General features: G+C 42.3%; 1 protein-coding gene across 1 annotated transcript; it reads left to right on the top strand.

Moving 5' to 3' along the window:
• Positions 1 to 26,491, top strand: BATF3 (basic leucine zipper ATF-like transcription factor 3). Its single transcript, XM_036756901.1, has 3 exons — positions 1 to 264; positions 5,198 to 5,302; positions 25,631 to 26,491. The coding sequence occupies exons 1-3, from the start codon at positions 187 to 189 to the stop codon at positions 25,814 to 25,816; spliced, it is 369 nt and encodes a 122-aa protein (XP_036612796.1). The 5' UTR covers positions 1 to 186; the 3' UTR covers positions 25,817 to 26,491.
• Positions 26,492 to 26,742: the final 251 nt, after the last annotated feature.

The following is a 26,742-nucleotide window of genomic DNA, read 5'->3' as shown; positions in this document are numbered from 1 at the left end:
GAGTGGAGGAGGGCAACTCGGCGAGCTCCGGAGGAGGGCCAGGTGCGCTGGCGCGAAGGATGCCCGGGGCTGGAGAATCTCCGTAGGCTGGGCAGGGGCGCGGCTGGACCGGCTGGCTGCTCCTCCCCCGGAGGCTGCGCCGCGCTGCCCTGCCGGGGGCGGGTCGGGGGCAGCGGAGCTCCCGGCATGTCGCAAGGGCTCCCGGACACCGGTGGCGTCCTGCAAAGGAGCGTCTCTGCCCGCGGGAACCAGCAACAGCCGCAGGTAGCCAAGGGAGATGGAGCAGGGGGCTAGCTGGGCAGGTGGGAGGTAGAGGGAAGAGGCTCGGAGAGCAAAAATGTCCGCGACCGCGGCAGCTCTCCGGGCTGCAGTGCACGGAAAGGGACTGGGCGGAGGTCGGGGAAGTGGCGGAGAGTGCTGGGGACCCGGTAAAGCCACTGGCTTGGGGCAGCAAGTATGGGGTTGGCGGCGTGAGGCACACAGCGAGGACTGGGCTGGAGCCCCGCCGACGAGGAGTTCTGGCGGCTCCCAGGATGGGGGCAAGACTCCCTGGCTATCCCTGCCACCTGAGCTGTCACTTTACTCTCGGAGCACAGGCACCAGAGCCCCGTGGTCTGGCTGGGGAGAGTTCTGCCTTCGCACGTGGGAACTCGGCTCCGGGCGCCGCGCTGCGGCCAGTGTTCACGGCTCTCCCTTTCCCAGGGCTCAGTGGGTCCCTGCTTTCCCATCTCCCAGCTCCTTGTACCTTCCATAGGGGACTTTCAGTACTGGTAGGGGAGGAATGGGGTGCCGGGGGGAGGGGTTCTACCCCCACCCCTCCTTCCTCTCCTGCCCTATGCTGGGGGAAAGTGGAAGCACTCAGCAGAGAATGTGAGAACTGCAAGCCACCTTAGAAATCAGTCTACACCACTTAGTACAAGTAAGGATAAGTGATGTGACTTGCTGATAAAATCCCTGGAAGGATCTCAACTAGAACCTAGGTGCATTGTTGCTTAGCTTTTAAATATCCACTATACCAACCCCAGCAGCAGACTTCACTGAAATACTAACCAGCTAGGTCAGCTAATTAATTAGTTGTGTGATTGTGTGATCCTGGGCAAGTCACTTAGCCTCTGCCTCAGTTTCCCTGATCTGCAAAACAGGGATAATAAATAATAATAGCACCTACCTCCCAGGGTTATTGTAAAGAGCAAATGCGATAATATGTGTAAAGTATTTTGCAAAGCTTAAATTGCTTTAAATGCTATTATTATTATTAATTATTAGCTAACTCCCAAGCTTTTTTCCCAGTGTCCCAGGGAGGTCCCCGTCCCCTTCAACACACACACACGTTTATCTGGCCACCTTCATGGTAAGTAGTGTTGTATAGTGAAAAGATCACCAGAAATCTGAGCTCAAATTCAACCTCTAAATGAAGTTACCAAGAGGGACACTTATTTAAGTAGCAGGCATATCTTGAATCCAAGTCTCCAAATATCATAACAGCCTAGTCAGAATGTGGAGTACCTTTACCTCTGAATAAGGAAATAGCATAACAGAGCCTGAGCTGGAAGGGACCTCTAATTCATTCCCCTCATTTTATAGATAAGAAAGTCCAGGCCCAGCAAGTAGCTTATATTAAGTAACTTTCCCATCAACAGAGGTAGTTAGCATAGGGAGTTTGGCAGTATGATTCAAACCCAGGCCCTCTGACTCCCAAGGCAGTGCTATTGTCATGTATCATGCTGGTCAATATAATTTAACTGAAATTTATTAACCCTTCAGTCCAGCACTTATTTGCTTAAACAAATGATTTTATTTCAGGAGTCAATCTTGGGTTAGTTAAGTGACTTGCCCAGGGTTACACAGCTAGGCAGTATTTGAGATTTGAACTCAGGTCCTCCTGACTCCAGGGCCAGCACTCAATCCACTGCACCATCTAGCTGCCCCTTAATAAGTGATCTTAGAGTGATGGTGATGACAATGAACAAGCTGGTATGATTGTGTGCACAGAATAACATAGACTTTTTTTGTGTGTATTCACATCATCAATTTCATTGGTTTGGAAAACTCCAGGAGAGGAATTTCCTTCTACCAGTGCAGATCTGGGATTTTTGTAGTCTTAGATAAGGAACTGGAGGGACTGAAAGGTTGTGTGACTTGTCCATGGCCACATAGTCAGAGGTAAGACTCGAACCCTGATTCATAAAATTTGGAGTAAATACTTGGTTGTCTGCAGCAATGTGGGGAGAACATTTCAGTTTTGCTTCAGCCTTTTTTTAACACACTCTGGGTGTATGTGCATGTGTTAGAGTGGATTGAGCACTAAGCAAGGAGTCAGGAAATCCCAGGTTTAATCCCACTTAGTATCTGTGAGATGCCAAGCAAGACATTTAAGCTCTATGCCTTAGAGAGCTCCCACTAATGGCATAGAGATACAGATCTTTGTTGTAGATAGTATCAGTTCCCATGCTCAGAACTCAGAAGGCTGACAAAATCACTGAGCCTTCTGGTATTATTTTGGGTGAATGTGTGCATGTCCTATTCCACGTCCTTTTTTCCTTGTCAGATGGTGATTTCTTCAGGCGGAGACTGTAACTTCTCTTTCTTCGGTATCTTCTCATGAGTCCCACCACAGCAAATGCCCAGTCATTATTTTACTAAGTTCTTTTTTTGACCCAAGGTCGTGAAATCTCTGTTTCAACTTTACTGTTCAGCATTTCACTTTAATTGGCTTGTTCTGTGATAAGCTTTGAGGGATTTGACTGACATATACTATGTGCACCACCAAAGAGTTTCAAGATGTACCTGAAATTCAATTTCTGATTTAGTCAGCCATCTTGTAATAAAAGGGCTGATTATTAAAGTTTTCAAACAGCCACATCTTAGATTATAAAATTGAGGATTTTTGATGGATTTAATGGAATTTGACATGTCAGTGTAAGTTACAGGGAAGTGCAAAGTGTACAGAATGACTCATAAAGGCTACATTTGTGCATTTCATTATTTTCAAAAGCATTTGGGTATCTTTTTGTGTGATACCATGTTGGAGTCTATCCCAAAATAAGTTATACGCAATCCTTAACCTTCTGGGAGTTTAAAATCCAAGTTAAACAACGCCACCAACAGATGTTCTATGCACATAGCAATTCAATACAATTTAATTTAACAAGCATTTATTAATCACCATAGTATACAAAAGGTCCTGTCTATACACTGGAAATATAGAGACAAAATAAAAAATATTATCTGCCCTCAAGGAGCTTACTTTTTTTTTGAGGGGGAGGGATGAAGTTGTACAATATTTACAAAGAAAAGGGAACACTGAGTAATTTGAAAGGGAAAGCATACTAACAACTACAGGGATCAAGGGTGGCTTCCTACAGTAGTTTGTACCTTAATTGGGCTTTGAAAGAAACTAAGGATTTTAAGCTTGAAGGAAGCCAGGAAGAAAATTGAGTAGGGAGAGAATTATAGGCATACAGTCAATGAACTGTCTTGTGCAAGGTAAAGCTAGGTGGCTAGTGTCATTGGATCCCAGAGTATGTAGTTGGGAATAAAGTGCAAGGACACTAGAAAGGTAGGAAAGGTCCAAGTTATGAAGGGCTTTGACAGCCAAACAGAAGATTTTCTATTTGATCCTAGAGATAACAGGACGCTGCTGGAGTTTATTGAATTGAGATGCGGGAAGGGCCACCCCTTCATGATCAATTTGATAACTTAATGGAGGATAGAATAGATACCAAAGAACTGGAGCAGGAAAATTTTTCAAAAAAAAAAAAAAAGGGAAAGAATAGTCTGTAAACTACAGACCACTGATCTTGACATCAATTCCTGGGAAAATTCTAGAATGTGTCATTAAGGAGATGGTTAGTAATCATCTGAAAAAGGAGGCAAAGATTGCAGAGAAGATGGTTTCACCAAGAACAGATCATGCCAAACTATTCTATTTCTTTCTTCTACCCCCTCCCCCCATTAGGGTTACCAAACTGGTAGATAAGGGGAATATCGTGGCTATAATTTGTCTAGATTTTGTCGAAGCATTTGACAAAGTAGCTCATGTTACTTTTATGGGAAAGATGTAGAGATATAAAGAACATTAGATAAACTGGTTGGACCCGAAGAGTAGTCATTAATAGTATAATTTCACCTTAGAAGGAGGTCTACAATGGAGTTCCCCATAGGTCAGTGCTTGGCTCTATGCTGTTAAACATTTTTATCAATGATGTGTAGGTGGCATGCTTATGGTTACAGATGACATAAAACTGGGAGGGTTAACCAACATGGTGGATGACAGGGTCAGATTCCCAAAGTATCTTGAGAGGCCAGAGCATTGGGTTGGGTCTAATAAGTGAAATCCAGTTGAGATAAACATAAAGTCTTACATTTGGGTTCAAAAAATTATCTTCGCAAATACAAGATAGAGGAGACATAGTGATTTATCTGAAAAAGATCTGTGTGTTTTAGTGGACCTCAAGCCAAATATGAGTCAGTAGTAGGATGTGGCTGTCAAAAAACCCTGATATGTTCTTGGGTTGTATTGAGAGGCCTAGCTTCCAGGAATAATGAGGTGACAATCCCACTGTGCCCTACCACAGGCAGACCAGATCTGGAGTACTTAGTTCAGTCTTGGAAGGACACTGATAAGCTGAAAACTGTCCAGAGGAGGGAAACTAAAATGGTGAAGGGCTTTGAGTCCATGTCATATGAGGATGGCTTGAAGGGATAAGAGATGTTTAGCCTGGAGAAGAATAGCCTCATAGGAACATGATAGTTATCTTCAAGTATTTCTTGGATTGTCATATGGAAGAGGGATTAGATTTGTTCTTCTGGAGAATCGAACCAGGAACAATGGATGCAAGTGGCAGGGAGGCTGAAAAAAAATCCCTAAAAGTTAGAGCTATCCAAAGAGTGGAATTGGGAGATAGTGAGTTTACTCCTCAGCGCAAGTCTTTAATTAGAGACTAGTTGACCACTTTGGGGGTATAGGTTGAACTAGAAAGCCGTTGAGGTTCCACCCACTTCTATGATTCTGTAAAGACTTATGAGCAGGGGAATGATGTCAAATCATGCAATAAGAAATACTTGCATTTATTACAAAGCGTCATGGATGGTTAGGCTGCTTGGAAGGGGGCAAATGAAGAGCAACTCATGGGAAGGATAGGATGGAAGGCATCATTACCACTCTAATAACTCACCTGCTCTTTTTCCTCCCTAGAGCCCTGAGGACGATGACAGGAAGGTCCGGAGGAGAGAAAAAAACAGAGTTGCTGCTCAGAGGAGTCGGAAGAAACAGACCCAAAAGGCTGATAAACTTCATGAGGTAAGTATGTGGCGGTATCTATGGGCAGTGGAAGGTACATGTAGAATACTCATTGTTTGGCCCTTAAGCAAGGTTTTGCCATCATCTTTGCCAAGGTCTTTATAAATACGAGCTATTACTGTTATTATTATCATCAAGGACATATCTTATCCTGAATGTCAGTTGGTCAATAACCACAGCCATTGTGAATACTTATTGTATGCGTGGTCACTAGTTTGTATGCCCAGTATACAAATAGCCAATATTTTTTCAAGGCATACATCCATTGGGTATACAATCATAATGGACATTTTTATTCATCAAACTAAACTAAAATTTGACTAATTTTATATTTTAAAAAATGAACAGCTAAACTTTACTTTAAAAATGTAAACAAAAAATGAAACATGAAATTCCAGGTTTTTGGGGGTTTTTTTTGGAGAGGTTAGGGTATGCCTGGCACACTGAGCACACTCCGTACTCATCACTATCTATGCCTGCCATCACTCAATCCACTGCATAGAATTCCTTCTTCTCTTCATTCAATCAAAAGTCATTTAGCAGCTACCATGTCCATTATGAAAAGCAAAATGGTGTAGTGGATAGAAGATTGGCTTTGAAGTCAGGAGGACCTGAATTCAAATCCTGCCGCTGACACATATTACCTTTAAGAACTGGGCAAGTTGATGTCCAATAGGAAATTTTTCTCATTAGTATTTCCCTATACCATTGAAATTACAGGTCTGAAAACAGCCAAAATGTCCAATTCATTGTGCTAGGTTCAGGGAGAGATACGGGGGGGTAAATAAGGCATATTATTCCCATTATGCAAGGAATTTACAATCTAATGGGGGAAGTAAATCAAATGAAATCAGATGAAGGAGAGAGCTTACTCTCAACTGAAAGGTTCAAGGAAGTCTTCATCATGTGGAAATGGTGGGGGAGGTAGAAAGAAAGGCATTCTACATATAAGGTGGGAAGGGTGGGAACATAGGATTAGAGCTCTAAAACTAGAAAGTACTTCAAAGGTCATTTGTTTTCGCCTCCTTGTTTTACCATATGAGGGAGGGGACTAGGGCCCGGGTTACCATGGCTGTATTCATCAGAGGCAGAATTGGAACCCGGTCCTTAGACTCTTGTGGTCCTTCTCCATTGGGGAATGGCAACTGTCCCTATTTTGTTTGGAGTATTGAATGTGTGAAGTTAGAATAGTGTGAGATAAGATGGGAAAGGAAAGTTGGAGTAGGGGCCCTTAATTCTAGACTAAGGCTCTCAGCTAAGGTCTGTAGTGTTTCTGGCCCAATATTTGCCTGTGTTATCTTGGCCAAAGGGCAGCTATGTGGCACAGTGGATAGAGCACCAGGCCTGGAGTCAGGAAGGCTCCTCTTTGTGAATTTAAATCTGGCCTCAGACATTTACTAGCTGCTTGACCATAGGGAAGTCTCTTAACCCTATGTGCTTCGGTTTCCTCATCTGTAAAATGAACTGGAGAAGGACATGTCAAACCACTCCAGTATCTGTGCCAAGAAAACCCCAAATGGAGCCATGAAGAGTCGAACATCATTGGAACGACCAAACAACAACAAAGAATTTATGAGCACAGTTCTTTGAGCTGGAGACCTGGCAATGTCCAAAGAAGGCAGGCCAGGCTGAACTTATGCATCCTGAGGAGAACGGGAGGATAACTGACTTTCCTCCAGAGCACGAATAGAGGGGAATAATATTTTGTTCATCATTCTGTACCTTTGTTCCTTGGGTCGAGTACACTTTGGTCGGGGCAAGCTTGATGGGGTGAAGTCTGAACTGAGTAAAACAGGAAATTTTCATGATCATGCCTGAAGTTGAAAGGAAAATCAAGCTCTAAGTGGGTTTTGTTTGGGGGAGTCTGAGGCTTGTAATTTCATCTAAAGGGAGCCTTCCAGTCTGAAAACCCTTTCCACCAATGTAGATTGACAACTTAAGTGACTCAGCCAGAGGGGAACTGACCATGTGTATCAGCGGCAGGACTTGAACCCAGGTCCTCCTGACTCCAAAACTGTCCCTCTATGCCATGTTGTCTATCGTTAGAAATTTCATGAGTATTCTAGTCATTTACATACGTAAATCCCAAGAGGTGAACTCTCAGTGAATGCATTTCCATCTTGACTGCTTCTGTTTAAGAGTTGGCATCCTCTCTTCTTAGTGTCTTCAGACCCTTTCTTTCTTCATCAGGTCATCCTTACTTCTTCCTAATTACTCACAGTAGAGGCCACTCGGTAGTTCAGTGGAGCGGGACCAGGCTTGGAGGCAGGAAAACCTGAGTTCAGATCCGGGCTCGGATACTCACTAGCTGTGTGACCCTGGTAAAGTCACTGCTGTCTGCCTCAGTTTCCTCATCTTTAAAATGGGGCTCATAATGGCACCTGCCTCCCAGGATCGTTGTAAGGATCAGATAACATAATAATTGTAAAATGCCAGGCATGTGGTAAGCATTATGTAAGTGTTAGCTATCATCTTTTTTTTTTATTATCACCACCAAATCCAGTAGTCTTTTTTCGATCCTCATTCTCCTTGTTATCTTTGCAGCATTTTATGAAGATAATTAACAATAGAGAAATGGGAAAGATGTTCCCCTCTTGTTTTGCCTCTGCCAAGAATGATCTTTGAACTAGGAAGAGCATAACAAAAATTGCTATTGGAGAGCTGATATTCAAGCTAATGTGTCTGTCTTTGGGGAGCTGGGATCACTGGGCCCTGATGAGCTGAATCTGAGGGTACTGAAAGAACCAGTGAACGCAACAGCTGAGCCATGAAAGAGTGCAGATAACAGGAGAGGTCACAGGGGCAAAGATCTAGAGCTGAAGGAACCTTAGAACGACATCTGGTCCAACCTCTGCATTTTACAAATGGAGAAATGGAGATCTAAGAAGGTTCAGAGACATGTCCAGGCTTACACAGGTAGCATCAGAGATGAAACTGAATTTTAACCCAAACCCTCTGTCTCCAGAGCCGTTACTCTTTCTAGTACACAGTGGAACTAGAGAAAGACAAATACTCTAGTTTTTTTTTTTTTAAGGAGGAGAGTGGAGGCTGTAAATTATAAGCCAGTGAATTTAACTTTGATTCTTAGCAAAATTTTACAATGTTATTATTAAAGGGGCAGTTAGTGGATATCTAAAAACAGAAGCAGTGATAACAAGCAGCCCCAGTGAGTCGTCTTTGAAAATAGATTCCTTTTTGGGCAGGATTAGACTTGATAGATCAGGGAAATGTAAAAATTTGGTTCATCTAGAGTTTAGCCAAATATTTGATGGAGTCTCTCCTGGTATTCTGGTGGACAAGTTGGAAAGAAACGGGTTAGACAATAATAGTACAGTTAGGGAGATTCTGAATCGTCAGAACATGTGAACCAAACAGTAGTCACCAGTGTTTCAGTGGCAGCTTGGAAGTTATCTCTGGCTCTATTCTGTTCAATGTTCTTGTCAGTGACAGCGAGAGACAGTGCTGTGTGGGGGGAAATGGAGAGGGGATCTCAAGGCTAGGGTGACAGGTTCAAGTCTTGTCTCTGACATATATTATCTGTCTGACCCTGGGTAAGTCATTTAATCTCTTAGTGGTCTATGTCAGAAGTATTAAGTGGCTCACTAGGCTGCATACAACCCTACAATGGTCCCATGTGGCAGAACCAGTTTAAAATATAATTGAAAAGTACTTAATATAAATAACCATACAATAGAACATAGATAATGTTAACATGTGGTTTTCTAAGCCAATATGTGGCCCACAGGGATCTTTAGGTATGGATTAATGGTTCCCAATTTCTATTTGGGTTTGACACTACTGGTTTAGGCAGTTTTCCAAGACTTCAGTTGTCTAGAAAGTACCAAACTGCCCTGGTAAAGGGAGTTTCCTAACTTGGCAGTGTTCTAATAAAATTAAATTTATTAGAGAGAAATATAAACTCTTACATTTTGGTTCAAAAAAATAACTTCCCAAGTCACAAAATGGGAGAGGTGTGGTTAGAAAGTAGTTTGAAAAATATCCTGGAGTTTTAATGGACTGCAAGGTCTTCTGATTCTGTCCATTTAAAGCCCTCTGTCCTTGAAACTCCCAAGCCCCCATTCTGTTTGGACCTCCTTGCACAATTCTTTTTGAACACCTGACTAGCTTGTTGTGAAGAATAACTGAACTAATGGATGGAAAAGGCTAAAAAGCACAATATAAATAGCATTTATTTGGATATTTAAATCCCCATCACTTAGCCTAATGCCTTGCATATAGTAGGTATTTAATAAATGTTTGCAGAATTTAATTTAAAAACATCTTTGTATTCACTCAACCTTATGGGATTGGCCCAGAATGGATGTCAAGGCTATGGCTAGAAAGAATCTGTTGAAATTCCCAACTCAAGAAGTCTCTATTTCATTATCATTGTGGGGACAAACTAGGGGATCCAGAATAAATATGTCAAGAATTTGCTATAGCTTTTTCAAGCCAATAGAATACACTCTCATAGAGTCTATGAAGTAATTCAGCAAGGGTAGCTGAAAGACTTGACTTGGAGATGATATTATTTTAAAGACTCTTGGATAGTGAGTTTTCTGCCCTCTGCCCTCAAACTACCCTCCTCAAGCACAAACACTTGCTAAGCAGTGCCCGAATTTCCTTTAACCAGGGTTCTCATTCCACAATGGTGAGGTAGGGAAGGAGGCAGAAAAGGACACTGGGGACATCCCCATGCGAACTTCACTTCACCCTGGTGCCTGGGGCAGGGAGGGGGTGAGGATGGGGGGCTAGACTTTTTTTTTTAAGCATAAAATTTACCATGACCTTCTGTGGGACAGAAACTCCCAGAGCAGAGCTTTCAGGGTTTCTCCAGAATTATGTTAGGGGAAGCTCTTTCCCAACCTTTGTGTAGTTTTGTAAATTTCCACAGAAGGATTTTGTGAAGCCCCTTGCTTTCTTCCTCTCTTCTGGTCCTATCACATTTAGCAAACAGAGTTCTCAACTTCGTGTTACTAAAATACTACAGCTAACAGGAATTATGAGCAATCAGCAAACATGTAGTGACTATTACGTATCAGCCATTCTTAAAAGACAAGCAAAAAATAGCCGCTGTCCTCAAGGTTTCATATGGAAGGTAGTATTGAAGCTCAAAGGACCCATCCCATCTCTACCATAGTACTGGGCAGCAGGGGAGCCAAGCCACTCAAATTGACATAGGACCCTCCCTTCAGGGGCTGTCAGTGGAAGCCAGCTACATGGACTCCTACGAAGAAAAAACATTGAAAATTAGTATGTAGGAAACATATTAGAAAAGATTAACTTTACAAGATTACACACAAGTGCTTCTGTGGAACAATGAGAAAAGAGTGTTATTTAGCTGGGGCCAGATTGGGAAAAATTATGCCTCATCTATTTCTCCGTCTCTGTCTCTCTCTTACTGTATGTGTGTATGTACTTACCCAGGGTCACACAGCTAGTAAGTGTCAAATTTGAACTGAGGCCTTTCTCACTCCAGGTCCAGCACTCTATCCAGCGATCCACTTTACAAATATTATCTTACAACAACCCAGTAAGATAGGTGCTATTAATTATCCCCTTTATACAGTTGAGGAAACTGAGGTAGGCAGATAGTAAGTGACTTGCCCAGGATTGCACAGCTCGTAAGAATCTGAGGTTGGATTTGAGATCAGTTCTTCCTGATTCCTGGCCCAGCACTCTACCCACTGCACCACATGCACACCTTAAGCCTTGCTTCATCTTGATCATGACTTTTAGTGTATTTGGATTTGATCACTGGATGAGTCAGGAACTTAAACTTCTTTGTAATGCAGACAGAATGCCAGTGTTCCACAGTCCCATTATCAGACACTTTTTCCATCTGTAGCCTGCATGATTGACCAGTTCAGCCCTTTTGGCTGAAGCGTGGAAGTGGGCTTTTGCTTCTGTCCAGTGTAGATGGAAGAATGGAGGGTATTAACTCTTCAGTATGAACTGCCTTTAGAGAGCATGGTACTCAGGAAGTAAAAATCATTAGTTCTCATCCTCATAGGGTGAGCCTGGTGAGGTGGAAAGAGTGGGCTTGGGGTTACTTTCCTCATCTGCAAACTGGGGAAAGTCACAGTACTTGTTTCACAAATTTATGGGGAGTCTCAAGGGAGATAATGTTTGTAAAGAATTTTCTTCCCACATCTTGGAGCGCTGTATAAATACTACTTATTATTATTCATTTGGCCCAACTATCTCCCTCAGATGGGTGCCACTGGTCAAAGGAGGGTTCGAATGGCTCCAGGAAAATGCATCCTTACCACTAGAGAAACAACCAGCCAAACAGATAGTTATATTTGCCCACTGACAGTGAATTTACGGGCAGCATGGTGTGGTGGAGAGGCATCAAACATGGCGCCCACGACACTCCTCAGTGCGAGGAAACAAAAAATGTCATTGGGAAATATTTAACAAAATAAATAAAAATACAACAGAATGTTAATATGTGTTTTTCTAAGTCAGTATGTAGACAGCGAGGATCCTTATGTGTGGTTTGTTGGCCCTTATTTCTATTTGAGTTTGACACCACTAGAGTCTGTATAGAACGTTGGACATGGAGTTGGGAAGATCAAATTCAAAACAGGCCTCATATGGGGGGACAGCCTCTCGAACCCCTTCTGATTTTAAATCTAGAATCCTATCAGAAACATTATTAGTGCTTGTGCAAAGTATGATGTCTCCTACACACATGCGCACGCACACACATACACACACACACACACACACACACATACACACTGCTGTATCAGCCACGGCTCACTCCCAGTTTCCTCCTGGGTGGACTGAACATCGGACCAGTCCCATGGTTCTGTTGGTTCTGCTGAGGGCCTAACTCATTGAGAAGTGAACAGGAAAGGAGGAATGATCATTTCAATGGCAGCCCATATTTTGGTTGTTACAATTTTATGACAGCAAGTTTTCAAATTCAGAAGTGTGGTGAAGTATAATTTGACAGTGAATTGGTGCAACAGATTTGTTCATACAGAAAACCACTTGAGTCCTCAAGAGTTATCCAGATCATATCCTAGAGAAAGTAAGAGGCAGTCAGTTAGTTCTTAGTGTGAGCTGGCATCAAACCTGGGGTTCTGGTAGCACATGGGAAGAAATTTGAGGGGCTCAGAAAGCAGCATCTAATGATTTTCTTATTAAACAAATAACCACTGCAGATTTGTTTTCCCTGCCATTAAATTGAATAAATGTTGTTAAAGCACCTACCATGTACTAGCACTAGGGATACAAAAAGTCAGTAAGCATTTATTAAGTACTTACTGTGTGCCGGGCACTGTACTAAGTCTGGGAATACCAAGAAAGCTGTGTAGATATACTTCCTTCCTAGTGTACTCTCAGGTTTACTTCATCTAAACACTAGCCGCATGCTGCCCTTCTCCCCTCCTCCTGCCCTGGCAAACCCCACCATGACTCCACTTTGAGGCCAGATGGATGACTGATGAGTCTTAGCCTGGTATCATTGGCAGTTCCAGAAATGCTACTCACTTCCCTCCCAGCTCACTCTGCCATCTGTTCCACCTGCATGTGGGCTTCCTTAACCTTTTCTCACCAGCCTCTTTCCCTTTTCCACTCCCACCTCCCCTTGATGGGTTGTCTTCTCACATTAGAATGTGAGCTCCTTGCGAGTAGGGAACGTTTTGGTTTTTTGGTCTTCTTTTGTATCCTTAATGCTTAGCACAGTACCTTTTACATAGTAAGCACTTAATAAATGCTCTGTCTTTAAAAAAGCATGATTCTTGCACTCAAGCACTGGAGTAGGTGACACATTAATATCTAAATTATCTAGATATCTAAGTTATCTAGATATCTAATGTCACAGAAGACATAGAACAGTTGAAGGTAATCTGAAATGGGAATGAATGCATTGGGGGTAGAGGTCGGTAGGAGAGGGAAGGCAGGAGAGGGCTCCTGCAGAAAGTAGGATTTCATCAGATTTTTGAGGAAAGTTAAGAGGCAGAGGGAAGAAAGCAGTCTTCCAGGCGTGGGGGAAGACTTCCATGCATTTCTAGCCAGTGCAAAGGCTTGCAGAAATCAGGTAGAGACAGCAGATGGAGTGTTGGCTTCAAGGAATAGCAAGGAGGCCAGTATAGCTACATCGTAGTGTGCATCGCGTGGAGGAAGATTTCATAAGAAAACTGGACAGGTAGGATAGGACCAGGTTAGGAAGAGCCTTAATTGTCAAATAAGAGTTTCTATTTGATCCTGGGCTCCAATGAAATCATAGGTCTGGGCCCAAACCCCTCCAGAACCCAAAATAAATACCAAGTGATGGGAGTAGAGAGAAGTGGACACTGCTATTGGGGGAATCAGGGAAGACCTTTGGTGGAGGTGGCCACTGAGCTGAACCTGAGAGGGAGCTCAGGATTCCCAGCAGTGGAAGGGATGAGAGAGCATTTCAGGCATGGGGGACGGACTATGTTAAAGCCCAGAGAAGGGTCATAGAATGATATGTGCAGGGAATAGCATATGGGCCATTTGGGCTGGAGAGTATTACTTGTAATCAGGTTGAAAGAACAGTCTGGAGTGAGATTTATAACATTTTATATGAATTTGTATTTTATCTTAGAAGTAGTAGAGAAGCCCAGAAGCTTCTTGACTAGAGGAGAGGCATAGTCAAACCTGCACTTTAGGGAGATCAGTTTGGCAGCTGTGTGGAGGATGGATAGGTGGGGAGAGGTCATGTGAAAGGAGACCAGTTAGGACACTATGGCGGTAGCGCAGGTGAGGGGGTGAAGAAGGGCCTGAACCAGAGCAGCCGTCCAGAGGGGAGAGAGAAGAGGGTTATTAGAGAGGTGTTGTGGGGGTAGGATTGATAAGAATAGGCGACTTATTGCCACCTTGATTATCCCCTCTCTGCCCCTGATTTTGAACCTTTCCTTATCTACTAGCTCCTTCCTTAGTGACAAGCATACTCTTGTTCACTTGTGTCTGACTCTTCATGTCCCCATTTGGGGTTTCTTGGCAAAGATGATGGACTGGTTTGCCATTTCCTTCTCCAGCTCATTTTACAGATGAGGAAACTGAGGCAAGCAGGGTTAAATGACTTGCCCAGGGTCACATAGGTAGTAAGTATCTGAGGCTGGATTTGAACTCAGGTCTTCCTGCCTCCAGGCCTGGCACTCTATCCACTGTACCACCTAGCTGCCCAACAAGTGCACTTAGATATTCTCTATCCTTTAAAAAACATCCTTCACTTAATCCCACTATCCCCTCAAGCTACCATCCTTCAGTCCTCCTCTCACAGCCAAGCTCCTAGAAAAAATCAGCTCCCTTTGTTAACTCTGAATCAAAGATGACTTTTGGATTGCAAACCTGGGTGCCTAAAACTCTAGTAACACCACTGTGGCACACTAATGAACACCGACTCTGGAGCAGGAGAACCTAGGTTCAAACTTCCCATCTCATATTGTCTGTGTGGCCACAGACGAGTCACTTACCTCTCTGGGACTCAGTTTCTTCTTCCCTTTACAGAAAGGGGAAAGTTAGGAAGAGTGGTTGGGTTTATCGAGGAAGACGAGGAGTTCTATTTTGGACACGTCGAGTTTGAGATGCCATTGGATCCTCCGGGTGGAAACATCCAACATGTAGCTGCACATGTGGGGCTAGAGCTCCAGAGATAGATGAGGGCTGGATATGTAGATATGGGAGTCACCCGCATGGAGATGGTAGCTGAACCTTTGGAAGTGGATGTGGTCACTGAGAGAGAGTATAGGGAGAGGAGGGAAAAGAGTCCAGAACAGAATCCTGGGGTACAGTCATAGACATGAATAGTGATCCTCCAAAGATTAGAGACATCACAAAAACCGAAGGAAGAGAGAGTATCCAGAAGGAGTGGTCGGCAGTGTCAGTCACCAGAGAGGAGAAGTATGAGCACTGAGAAAAGGCTGTTGGATTTATCATTGAAGAAATCACTGGTAATCTTGGGAGAGATCGTTTTGCCAATAGAGGTGAGGTAAGAAGCCAGACTGAAAGGGGTTCAGGAGACAGTGAGAGGGGAAAAAGTTGAGTCAACAAGTAGAGACAGCCTTTAGGAGCTTGACTGTGAAAGAAAGGAGAACCAGAGGATGATAGCTGGAGGGGATGGTAGAATTAAGTAAAGGTTTTTTAGGGATGGTGAAGATCAGAGCCAGTGGATAAGGAAAGACTGAGAATTGAGGCATAAGCGAGATGAGGCAGCTGGAGGGCACAATGGAGATTGTGTTTGAGTTGGAGTTAGGAAGTAGTGAGTTTAATTCTTGCCTCAGACGTTTAGCTGTGTGACCCTGGTTAAGTCACCTAACTTCTCTGAGCCTCAGTTTCCTTATCTCTAAAATGTGGATAATAAAAGCCCCCACCTTACAGGGTTGTTTTAATCATCATATGGGATAAAATATGTAAAGACCCTTGCAAAATGAAAACAGTTCTGAGATACCTCCTCATACCTATTAGGTTGACAAAGTGGAATTTTTAAAAAAGAGAAAATGACAAATAATGGACTGGCTATGGGAAAACAGGTACTATAATGCATTGTTGATGGAGCTATGATGGTCCAGCCATTGTGGAATTTGGAATTATGTCCCCACAGCTTTTGAACTGTGTTTACCCTTTGACTTGCTAGTAGGTTTATGCCTTAGAGAGATCAAAGAAAGAGGAAAAGGATTCATGTGTACAAAAATATTTATAGTAGTTCTTTTTGTGCTGGCAAAGAATTGGAAACTGAGCGGGTGCCCATCAAATGGGAAATGAACAAGTTATGGTATATGAAGGTGATGGAATAGTTTTGTACTGTAAGAAATGATGGAGGGGATGGTTTTGGAAAAATCTGGGAAGACATATATAGAACTGATACAAAGTGAAATAAGCAGAAACAGGAGAACAATTTACACAATAACAACAATTTTGTAAAGCCGTTCAAAAGAACTCTGATTAACACAATGACCCACCACGATTCCAAAGAACTCATGCTGAAACATGGTACTCACCTCCCAATAGAGCTGACTGACTCAGAGTGCGGATTGAAGTATTTTTTTCTTTTCTTTCCTTTTGGACGTGACACACGTCGGGATTTATTTGCTTGACTATACATGTTTGTAATGGGTTTTGTTTTTCTTGTCTTCTCAAACGGTGAGGGAGGAGAATTTGGAAGGAAGAGAATTGAGAATTAAAAATAAAATTGAATTAAAAAATAAAGAACTTTGCAAACCTTAAAGTGATACATAAATGCCAACTGCTATTATTATTATAAGAATCAAGTGCCCATAGAAGACAGGAGACAATAAAATTAAGGACACAGGTAGAGGGTTTGTCATTAGCAAGAAGGGCCATCTTTTCTTCAAAGACTGAGGCAAAGAAAAAGAGAATGTGAAGTATTATGTGGAGAGAATTTGACATGCAGAATGAGGGCACAGTAGCTCTGCTGTCTGCAATAATTACCTAACATAAAGTTGGTAGGTTGCCACCACCCTTTCAATGTGTTAACACCCCTTAGAACAGCTTCTGATGCTTATATTTGCTCATGGACTGTAGCTGAGTCTGTACTCATGGAACGAGAACCCAAATGGCCATTTAGGATCTCAAAGATTCCCTGAGGGTTCTAGCTTGGGCATGTTCTGCCCACCAATGGATTTTAAGAGCCAAAAAAGTCTGAAAAGAAAGACAGTGGCACCATCCTGAAGGATTCCACTGTCACATACTGCCATAAAACGTAGAGTAGTTGTTGAAGGAATTTCTAATCTTCACTCATTTCATGTATTCACTTGGCATAGAAACTGATTATGGTATTTTCTTCTATATCTTATTGTCCTTGAAGGCTACCGATGACAGTTTTTCAGCATTGAAATATGACAGTTAGTCAACAATCGTTTATTAAGTGATTACTATGTGCCAGGTACCTGGGGATATAAAAAAGGGCAAAAGATAATTTCTGCTGTCAAGGAGCTCTCTGGCTCTGATGGGGAGACAACATGCAAACAACTGTGTATAAACAAGACATAGACAAGATAAACTGGAGATAATCAACAGAGGGAAGGCACTAACATTAAGGGGATTAGGAAAAACTTCTTGTAGAAGATGGGATTTTAGCCAGGACTTGGTTTGATAACAGACTCACTGAAATAAGCTCATGAGTCTTCAGGACCAGAGGAGGGTCACTGCTGCCCCTTTGCCTGAGGTTCAAGTGCCTCTGGGAGAGAAGCTTAGCTGCCCAACTCCAAGGCAGTCATTATATGGGGAATCTGGGTCCAAGGTACCTTTAAAACAATGGCAGAGACACTACATTAGCATGGTGAGTGACCTAAAGGAAAGAAAACTGAACTAAAGAGTCAGGGGATCAGGGTTCTAGTCCTGGGTTTACCTCGAACTACCTGTGGGAAATTGAGACAGTCCCTTCACTAGTGGGGGCCTTCTGAGGTGAGTGACTGCCTCGAGGTCACACACCCAGTGCCACCTCTCTGTGGCAGGTGGATCACCTCCACTATAAAACAAGGAAGATGGATTGTAGGATCATAGATTTAGAGGTGGAAGGGGGACTGGAGGTCACTTAATCCAACCCTCTTATTTTACAGGTAAAGAATCAGAGGCCCAGAGAGATTAAATCAGATTAAGTGATTTGGTTTAGAATGCTGAGGATTTTTTAGAGGAAAATCCTGTTCAACTATGGCTTGGACTAGATCACCTCTGAAGCATCTTCCAACTTTGATTTTCCGTGGCTGGATAATTTTTCTAAAGTCCAGTCCAGCTCTGCTGTTTCCTAAGTCTAATTGCAATGGTCTTGCCCTTTCTCTTGTTCTTCTTTCCGTTTCCCACCTCAGCCACCACCTCTGCTCGCTAATTCTCTGTCTCATCTCCCATTAAGCCAGCCCTTATAAAGCTTTAATAGGTTAAAACTGAAATAAGACTTCTGGGACACCGTGTACTCCAGTGAATCTGTGAGCTCATTGGCGGCTAGGTCCTCTCCAACATTTCAGATTGCAGCCTGTTTATGCCTGCTCGTCATGGGCCACTCTGGTCCATGTCCTCCCTTACCTTCACCATAGGGGGTCCATCCAGTGTTCTAGAGAATTCCCTTAATTTTTCCTGACATTAAATGGAAACCAGGGGAACAGGCTGTCTACCTGTCACCCCTCCCTCTTGCCACATGACAAGCCCATCTTCCCTTTCTATCATACACATCTTTGATGACATTTTTATTATTCCTTTTATTCTTCTTGGAAGGTTTAGAAGAGGCTTGCAAAGCGTATCATCCCTCACAGCTGCCTTTTGAGGTGGCTGATACAAGGTGCCATCTCCCTTTTACACTCTCACTCACCCCACCATATCCAGTCCATTCACCAAACCTTGTCATTTCTCCCTTCCCAACATGATTCATGTATGCCCCCTTCCCTCAGCTCACATAGCCGCAATCCGAGTTCAGGCCCTCATCCCTTTGGAGCTGACAGATTAGGAAATTAAGTCTTAGAAAGGGTGACTTGCCCATGGTCATAGAGTTAATAAAAATGCAGGTTTCCTCACTTCCAAGTCCGTACTTCATTCCATTATACCATATTTCCTTTACTTAGTCCTGATGACCTGGTCTGCCCCTCTTTTTTCACGCCCCTCCTCCCAGCATAGGGTCTGAGGAGTAGAATCCTGGATTTGAGTAGTCATTTTGGTGTCTGGTCTCATTCTTTTCTTTGCAAAGATTTCCTAGCAAACAGAAAAACCAAGTAGGATGACGGCCTCAAACCCTGCTGGGGCAAACAGTTTAGAAAGTCGGTGGACTGGATGGCATTAAATCTGATAATCTCTCTCTTTTTTTTTTAATAACGAGAGGACCAACGTGCTTTGCCCGTATCCAGGTAATTTCTCCTAAATATGAAAGTGTGCCCTGGTAGTGGTTGGGTTTTTTTTTGCCCTTTCTCTGTTCCCTTTAATATTCTCCGGCCTCTAGTGCTTCTTTCCCCCTCCCAGCCCCTCTTGATATTCCTGTGGTTTTCAAACAAGCTGGGCCCCCCTACTAGTGGGTCACACAGCAAAGAGAATCCCACTTCTTGTTTACTTTTTTATTTCCTCTTTCTGGCTTTCAGCTCAGACAAAGGCCCCTCCGCAGGCTGGGGAGCCAAAGCTAGACCTCCAAGAGAAAGTAATCACTAAGGAAAGCATAGATGTGTGCCTTATTCTTTGCCTTCAGTGACAGATGGATGACTCGGAGCCCAGTGTGGCGGAGTAAGCCAGGAGGGAGGAGTTAGCTGGCTTGGATGGGACACAATTGAGAGGCAGCATGTGTTTAGTCTGTCACCAACAGCTGATTCATCTCAGGCAATTCAATTAATTTCAGCAAGCATTGATTAAGCACCTATTTACAGGCAAGACATTACGTCTTTACCTGTAAATAGGTCTTTGTAGGCACTGCCTACAAAATGACACGCCTCCTGCCCCTGTCCTCAAGCAGCTTACTTTCCACTAGGATAGCTATGAGAAGAATACAAATAAGCCTAAGACAAAGTATACTGTGATTGGGGCAGAGGAGAAATCTAGCCAAAGTGATGGAAGAAAAGTGGGAAATCACTTTTGGTCCTGAGAGATGAAGACATTGTGGAGCAGGTAGAACCTGAGCTGAGCCTGAGGAAGAAGGTATTCCAGGCACAGAGTGGCCTGCATGAATAAATACATAGAGTTGGGAGGCACTGTGTCAGGTCCAGGGAACATCTAATTCATTTCAACTGGAACATAGTGTTTGGTTCATGAGGGAAAAAACTATGAACTGTCCAGAAGGGGCAAGGCTTGCTTGAGAGGTGGTGGGTGCTCCCTCCTTGGAGGTCTTCAAGCAGAGGTTTTAGGAACACTTAGGACTGTTATATTAAAGATTCCTTTCAGGTATGGGTTAGATCAGCTGGCTACCTAGGCCCCTTACAATTCTCAAATTCTTTGATTTTATAATTCTATTGATGGTAATATGAAGTCTCTGCAAAGGTAGGTAGGGGACCTTAAATGCCAAAGTGAGGATTCTGTAATCTGTCCTACAAGCAGTGAGAAGCTATGGCAGTCACTGAATGTCTCCAAGACTCAGTTTCATCATCTTTAAAATGGTCATGATAAGACCTACACTACTGACCTCACAGAGCTGTTGTAAGGAAAATAGCTTATAATACTTTAGACTTAATTCAGTATTTCAGTGGATCTTTGATCTCAGCCATGTGGGTACTTCCTCCAGAAGTACAAATTAAAAGTCATTCAACTTCTCATCCTGTACAATTCTTGTCCATTATCTCGAATAATTCTTGGAAGTCTTCCTCTAGACAAGGGTTTCTTAACCTTTTTTTTGTTGTTATTCTGGACCCTTTTTGCAGTCTGGTAAAGCCTATTGGACCCACTATCAGAAAATTTCCTTTTAAAGTTTTATTGAGGTGCTTTGTTTTTATGTTGCATACATTTACAGATCGTTCCTATTTTGTGAGAAATCTCTTGTAACTAAATAAAACAGTTAAATAAAACTCATAATACAGTGATCTCATCTGAAAGTGTGTACAACATTTCATATCTGAAACCTCTCCCCACTTCACTTTCAGAAATCTATTTTCTCTCCCTTCTATTCCCCTACTCCATAAAAAGCAAATTTCTTGCAACAGATGTACATAGTCACGCAAAACAAATTCCCTCAGTGATTGTAAACAAAATATATACTCATTCTGTGCTCTAAACCCATTGCCTTTCTGTAATGGAAAGCCTATTTCATCATCAGTCTTTTGGAGCCATGGATGTCATTATATTGATAATAATTTTTATAGCTTTCAAAGTTGTTTGTTTTTACAGGGTTGTTATGGTGAAAAATGAAATAAGGAGAAGCAGGAGAATGATGTTTTTAAATACATAAAATCAAATGCATAGGATTGCAAAGGAAGCCATTTATGTTGAAATACAGTTAATTTTTTTTTTTAAAGTCCATAAACCCACAGGTTAAGATCCCCGCTCTGGCTCTTTTAAACACTTTGTAGGAACCAGTCCAGTTCTCAGTTCCTGCCCTGGGATGGTGATGACTTTTATTTTCAATTTTATTATCAAGGGATAGTAGGATTTAAAACTGCAAAGTACCTTACTGATCAACTTCTAAACCAAACCCCTTGTTTCACAAATGAGGAAACTAAAGTTTAGAGAGGTTAAGTGATTTTCCCAAGGTCATACGGGTAATAAGTAGCAGAGGTGAGATTTGAAACCAGGCCCTCTGTCTCTGAATCCAGCCTTCTTTCTACTAGTATAGGCCTACACAATATGCAGCCTACTGGCCGCTTACTGCCCTTGGGTTGCTTCCTTTGGCGTGCAGCAAGCGGCTGCTGAATGTAGCCGGGGTGGCAGATTGTGCTCTTAGCTATAGGGCTGGAAAAAACCTGAGAGGATTCTTAGTCCAATTTTCTTATTTAGTTGTATTTTTTGAGGGCACATTTTCTCACAAGGATACATACCATCAAGGGAAAGAGTGGTCACACAAGAGAGGATACCAATGCAAGTACACCCATGTAGATCACATTTTAAGCCTCTGACACTGAAGGGCTATTGATGTTTTCTGGTGACTGAGCTCTTCCCAGAGGCCTTGCTTGTTATTGGCACTAGGAAGTGTGCAACATCCAGGGTATATAGTCTCTCCCAGAGTATGGGCATTGTATCACTCCCAATTGGTCTCATGAGGCTTCTGCCTGATAGTGCGCCATTGTTCCCAAGGTCAATTCTTGTCATTGCTACTCATTGCTTGACTGTCAAGATGTTGTCTGTCAAGAACTTCTCTCTTCTGCCAGCTTCTGGCTTTGGATGGAGTCTTCAGCCTCTTCCCCGTAAGATGTAGAATGGACTCTGCCCATCTTTCTCAATTAAAGATGAGGTAATTGAGGCCCCAAAATGTTAAATGAGTTGCATGATGTCACAACAGTTGTATCAGAGGTTTGAGATTTGAATCCAGACCTTTTGACTGGAACTGTACCATCCTATTTCCCTGCTTTTGTTTTTAATGTCTATATTGTTAGTTCTCTTACAGCCTCCTCCCCTTTCTCATCTGCCAATCTTCTGCCTCTGCTGCCCTTCTGTGCTCCTGTCTACTTTCCTGCCCTCCCATCCTCTTCTTTATGGCCCATGGAGGGGCTTATGCCATTGGTTTATGATAGCCTGACCTTGGAGCCAGATAATATGAGTTAATCATTGGGAGGCTAGTGGGGGACAAAAGGAGATAACTAGCGTATGGAGGTATTTGGATGGTTCTTTGTGGTCTTGTATCAGATATACACAGAGAGTGTGGAATTGCTTGCCTTCTCAATAGGGGGAGGGGAGGGAGGAAGGGAGAGAATTTAAAACTCAAAGTTCTAAAAACTAATGTTAAAAATTGTCTTTACGTGTAACTGGGGGAAAATAAAATATTAAATGAAAGACTAAAAATACAGAGAGAATAGATGCTGCTGCTGAGAAGTTCTGAGGAATAGATAAGGGAATTCACCCTAAGGTAGTTTACCTTAGATTGTCTCATTGTTCCCAGTAGAATAAAAGGTGTGGAGGAGATTCTGTGGCAGGGAGAGGAGAGAAGAAAAGTTCAATAACAGGTGCTATGGGAAATAAGGTGGGCAGTCAGTAACAGTAGAGTTGAACTGTCAAGCAAGCAGCAGGGGCCCAGCCGAGGTTACATTCACCAATTGGCTGATGACAAGGACGTGCTTATTGAATGTTCAGATGACATAAAACCGAGAGTGTAGCTGGTGGGTGGATGACACATCTGAGATTCAAAAAAAATGTGGACAGAGTGGAATGATGAACCCAAACAAACCTCCCCTCTCCTGCCTCCAGTTCACCTCTACAGCTCTTGAAAAAGGAGTGCCGTCTGACGTTTTACTTCTCCGAACTCGCTCATTCTTTAACCATTGCAACCTCAAGTCTGTCTTTACCACTTTATAATCTACTCTCAACAGTCATCTTCTGATGATCAACCCAACTGCCCTTACTTAGCTCCCATTTTCCTTGGTTTCTGCAATATTTGTTCCCATTGACCACCCCTTTTTCCTTCTCATCCCTTGGATCCCAGGACAGCACATTCTCCTTGTTCTTTCTTTTTGAGTCCCAGATCCACATTTCCAGCAGCCTACCAAGTATAACTAACTAGATATCTTGCTGGCCCTTCAAACTTGACATATTCAACTCTGAATTTATTATATTTTCCCCTGAACTCTCTCCTCTTTCTAACTTCATTATTTTTGGCAGTAAAACTATTTGTCCTCCAGTAATACATGCTTGAAACTTCAGTGACCTTTCATTTTTCTCTCTCCCTCATTGCCCAAACTTCCAAGTTCTGCCAATTCTACCTCCAAAGTATCTTTTGAATCTGTCTCTTTCATTCTATTTCTACTGGCATCTCCCTCACTGAGATGCCCATTTCCACCCACCTTGACTATTAAAATAGCTTCCTACCTATCTATCTCCCTGTTTTCAGTATCTCCTCTCTACAGTCTCTCCTTTGCACTCCCAGCAGACCCATCTTCCTGATGTACAGATGGGATCGTGTCACTCGGGTACTCAGAACTCTTCAGTAGTTCCCTGTTGTTTATTGAATAAAATTTAATCCTCCTAGCCCCATACCTAAGACCCTACACAATCTCCCAGTATCCTAACTTTCCAGCCATATCATATCACATTTCTCCCAACTATGTACAGCAGGAGTTGTGTGTGTGTACTCTGTATTCCAGCCAAACTGCATTATGATGCATCCCACACACTTGGGATCTTGTCTTGTTCCTCCCTATGTCTCTGTGCCCAAAATGCCCTTCTCTCCATCTCTACCTATTGAATTTCTACCTAGTCTTCAAAGAGACCCAAAATCACTTTCTCGAGGAAGCGCCCCCTCTCCTCATTGGAAATTATCTTCCCTTCTTTCCTTGGACCTGACATGGTGCTTTGTATCTTTTCTATCTACTCATTCTATTTTGTACTATAATTACTTGTGCATATTTCTCAACCCAGCCTTAGATTATAAACTTCATTATGGGAGGAACTCTTTAAAAATATATATTATAAGTATATAATATATATGTGTGTGTACATATATATATATATCCATATCTATATCCCTATCTTTAGCAAAGCATTTATTATCCATTGAATTTAATTGAACAAAAGTCAAATGCACAAATACAAAATTAGCTTGTATTCATTATACATAAGTTTGTGCATATGTTATTTTTTCTGATTGAAACTGCCTTCCCCCCCCTTCGCCCTCCCCAGCCACACACACACTTAGATAGTAAATGCTTGCTGTTTAATTATAGGATAGGAATCACTGGGCTTAACAGTAGTTCATATGGAAAAACCTATGGGCTTTTAGTTGGCTGCAAACTCAATAAAATTTGATAGGGTGATGATATGCTCGCCAAAAATCCAATTCTTTCTTAGGCTATGTTAATAAAAATGTAGTGTTTGGAACAAAGGAGGTGAGAGTCCTGCAATATTCCATACAGGTCAAACCACTTTTTTGAAGTATTGCTTTGCATGCTAGGTGCCACCCTTTCTAAGGGACATTGGCAAACTGAAGCATACCCAGAAAAAGGTGGTAGAGGTAAAGATTAAAGGCAGACAGGACAAACTGCTTTCAAATAATTGAGAGGATTATTTTGTATGGCTCCTAAAGGCAGAACTGAGTCCAATCAGTGAAAGATGTAGGGAGAAAGATTTTAACAGAATATCTAATTACTGTTACTTAAAGCTATTTCACAATGTTTTGTAAAGTAATAAGTTCTCCATCACTGGAAGTATTCAAGCAGAGACTAGATGACCACCTTTCTAGGGTATTAGAAAGGATTCTTGCCTTACACTGGAGATTGGACTAGATGACCTCTAGACTCTTCTGAATTCAGGGATTTCACATTTCTATTATTGAGTGTTATTTGTGGTTTTTTAGTCACGTCCAATTCTTCGTGACCCCATTTAGGATTTTCTTGGCAAAGGTACTGGAGTGGTTTGCCATTTCCTTCTCCAGCTCATTTTACAGAAGAGGCACTGAGGCAAATAGGGTTAAGAGACTTGCCCAGGATCACATAGTTAATAAGTATCTGAGGCTGGATTTGAACTCAGAAAGATGAGTCATCCTGATTCCAAGCCCAGTGCTGTATCCACTGCCCATCTATTATAGAGTACTATAGATTAAATAGCCAAATGCTAAGGGGATGGCTAGTGCCCAAGTAATCACAGTTGGGATGCCTGCATGGTTAATTGGGACAGTTTTATGGAGGAGGTTAGTTTTGAAATGGGGAGAGAATCATTGATGGCCCTAGAAATGATTTTGTCACCATTGGGTCCAAGCTTCACCCCAAATCCTTTCTTTTTCTCCAGGAATATGAGTGTTTGGAGCAAGAAAACACCTCCCTTCGGAGAGAGATTGGGAAGCTGACAGAAGAGCTAAAGCATTTGAATGATGTGCTGAAGGACCACGAGAAGATATGTCCCCTGCTTCACTGCTCTATGAACTTTGTACCTATGGCTCGGCCTGACCCCATCACCAATTGCCTGCCCAGATGAGGCCCAAGGACTGTCCTTGCCACCGGGTGAGGGAGGAGGCCTGGTTGTTTTCAACCAGGGTGAGAGGCTTTCCAATTTATGCCTTCGTGTACAAGGCTCTGTGACCAGAACTCATTGCCCATGAGGTGCTGGTGAAATCTAAAGCTCCGAACACTTAAGCGGATCAAGTCTTTAGTTCCACTTTTTGTCTGCTTTTGGCAGTTAGTAGCTTTCAGCTGTCACTCAAACATTAGATGCCTTTTCCTCATTCTCTCTAAAATTTGGTTAATAAAAATTATTTTTACCTCTTCCCCACTATCTCATTTCTCTAGACTTCTAGCCCCCAGAGAATGTGACTTGTTTGAGTCTGAGTTTGGTTTGGTTTTTCTCTTGCTAGAGAAAGCCTGTTAGCCTTCACTTCCTTTTTCTTGGCCAGTTCAATTTCATTTCTGATGTTCTAGTTTGATGGTTATTATCATCATTCCTATTGAGTTTCATTGATTTAGAGTTAAATGAGACCTTAGGAAATCATCTCGTCCAGCCCTCTCCTTTTATAAAAAAGCTGACAAATATCAACAAATACAAGTGAACATGAACATGAACAAAAAACAGAAAAAGATTATGTATGAAACCATGAAGATTATCTACTAAATACAGATTATTTTATAAAAGTATATATTAAATTTAACATTATGATACCAACACTGTCTTGATTGTCTGTGTACCCCTTTGAATTTCCTTCTCTCTTCTCTGTATTATCACCAGTGAGTCAGTGGGTCTCTCCCTCTCTCTCTCTCTCTCTCTCACTATTTATGTATATATATATATATATAGATATAGATGTATATATATATATAGATATAGATATATATATAGATATATATATAGAGATATATACACACACATACATATATATATATATACATAAATAGTGAGAGAGATTGTGT

This window comes from Trichosurus vulpecula, chromosome 4 (assembly GCF_011100635.1).
Source record: "Trichosurus vulpecula isolate mTriVul1 chromosome 4, mTriVul1.pri, whole genome shotgun sequence".
Taxonomy (NCBI): Eukaryota; Metazoa; Chordata; class Mammalia; order Diprotodontia; family Phalangeridae; genus Trichosurus; species Trichosurus vulpecula.
This window is presented reverse-complemented; position numbering and strand designations above follow the sequence as displayed.

Excerpts from the sequence above, each read along its gene's own strand:
- BATF3 (XM_036756901.1), top strand. The coding sequence starts at position 187 with ATGTCGCAAGGGCTCCCGGACACCGGTGGCGTCCTGCAAAGGAGCGTC. Across the intron at positions 265-5,197 it reads GGAACCAGCAACAGCCGCAG|AGCCCTGAGGACGATGACAG; the intron begins GTAGCCAAGGGA and ends TTTCCTCCCTAG. Across the intron at positions 5,303-25,630 it reads AGGCTGATAAACTTCATGAG|GAATATGAGTGTTTGGAGCA; the intron begins GTAAGTATGTGG and ends CTTTTTCTCCAG.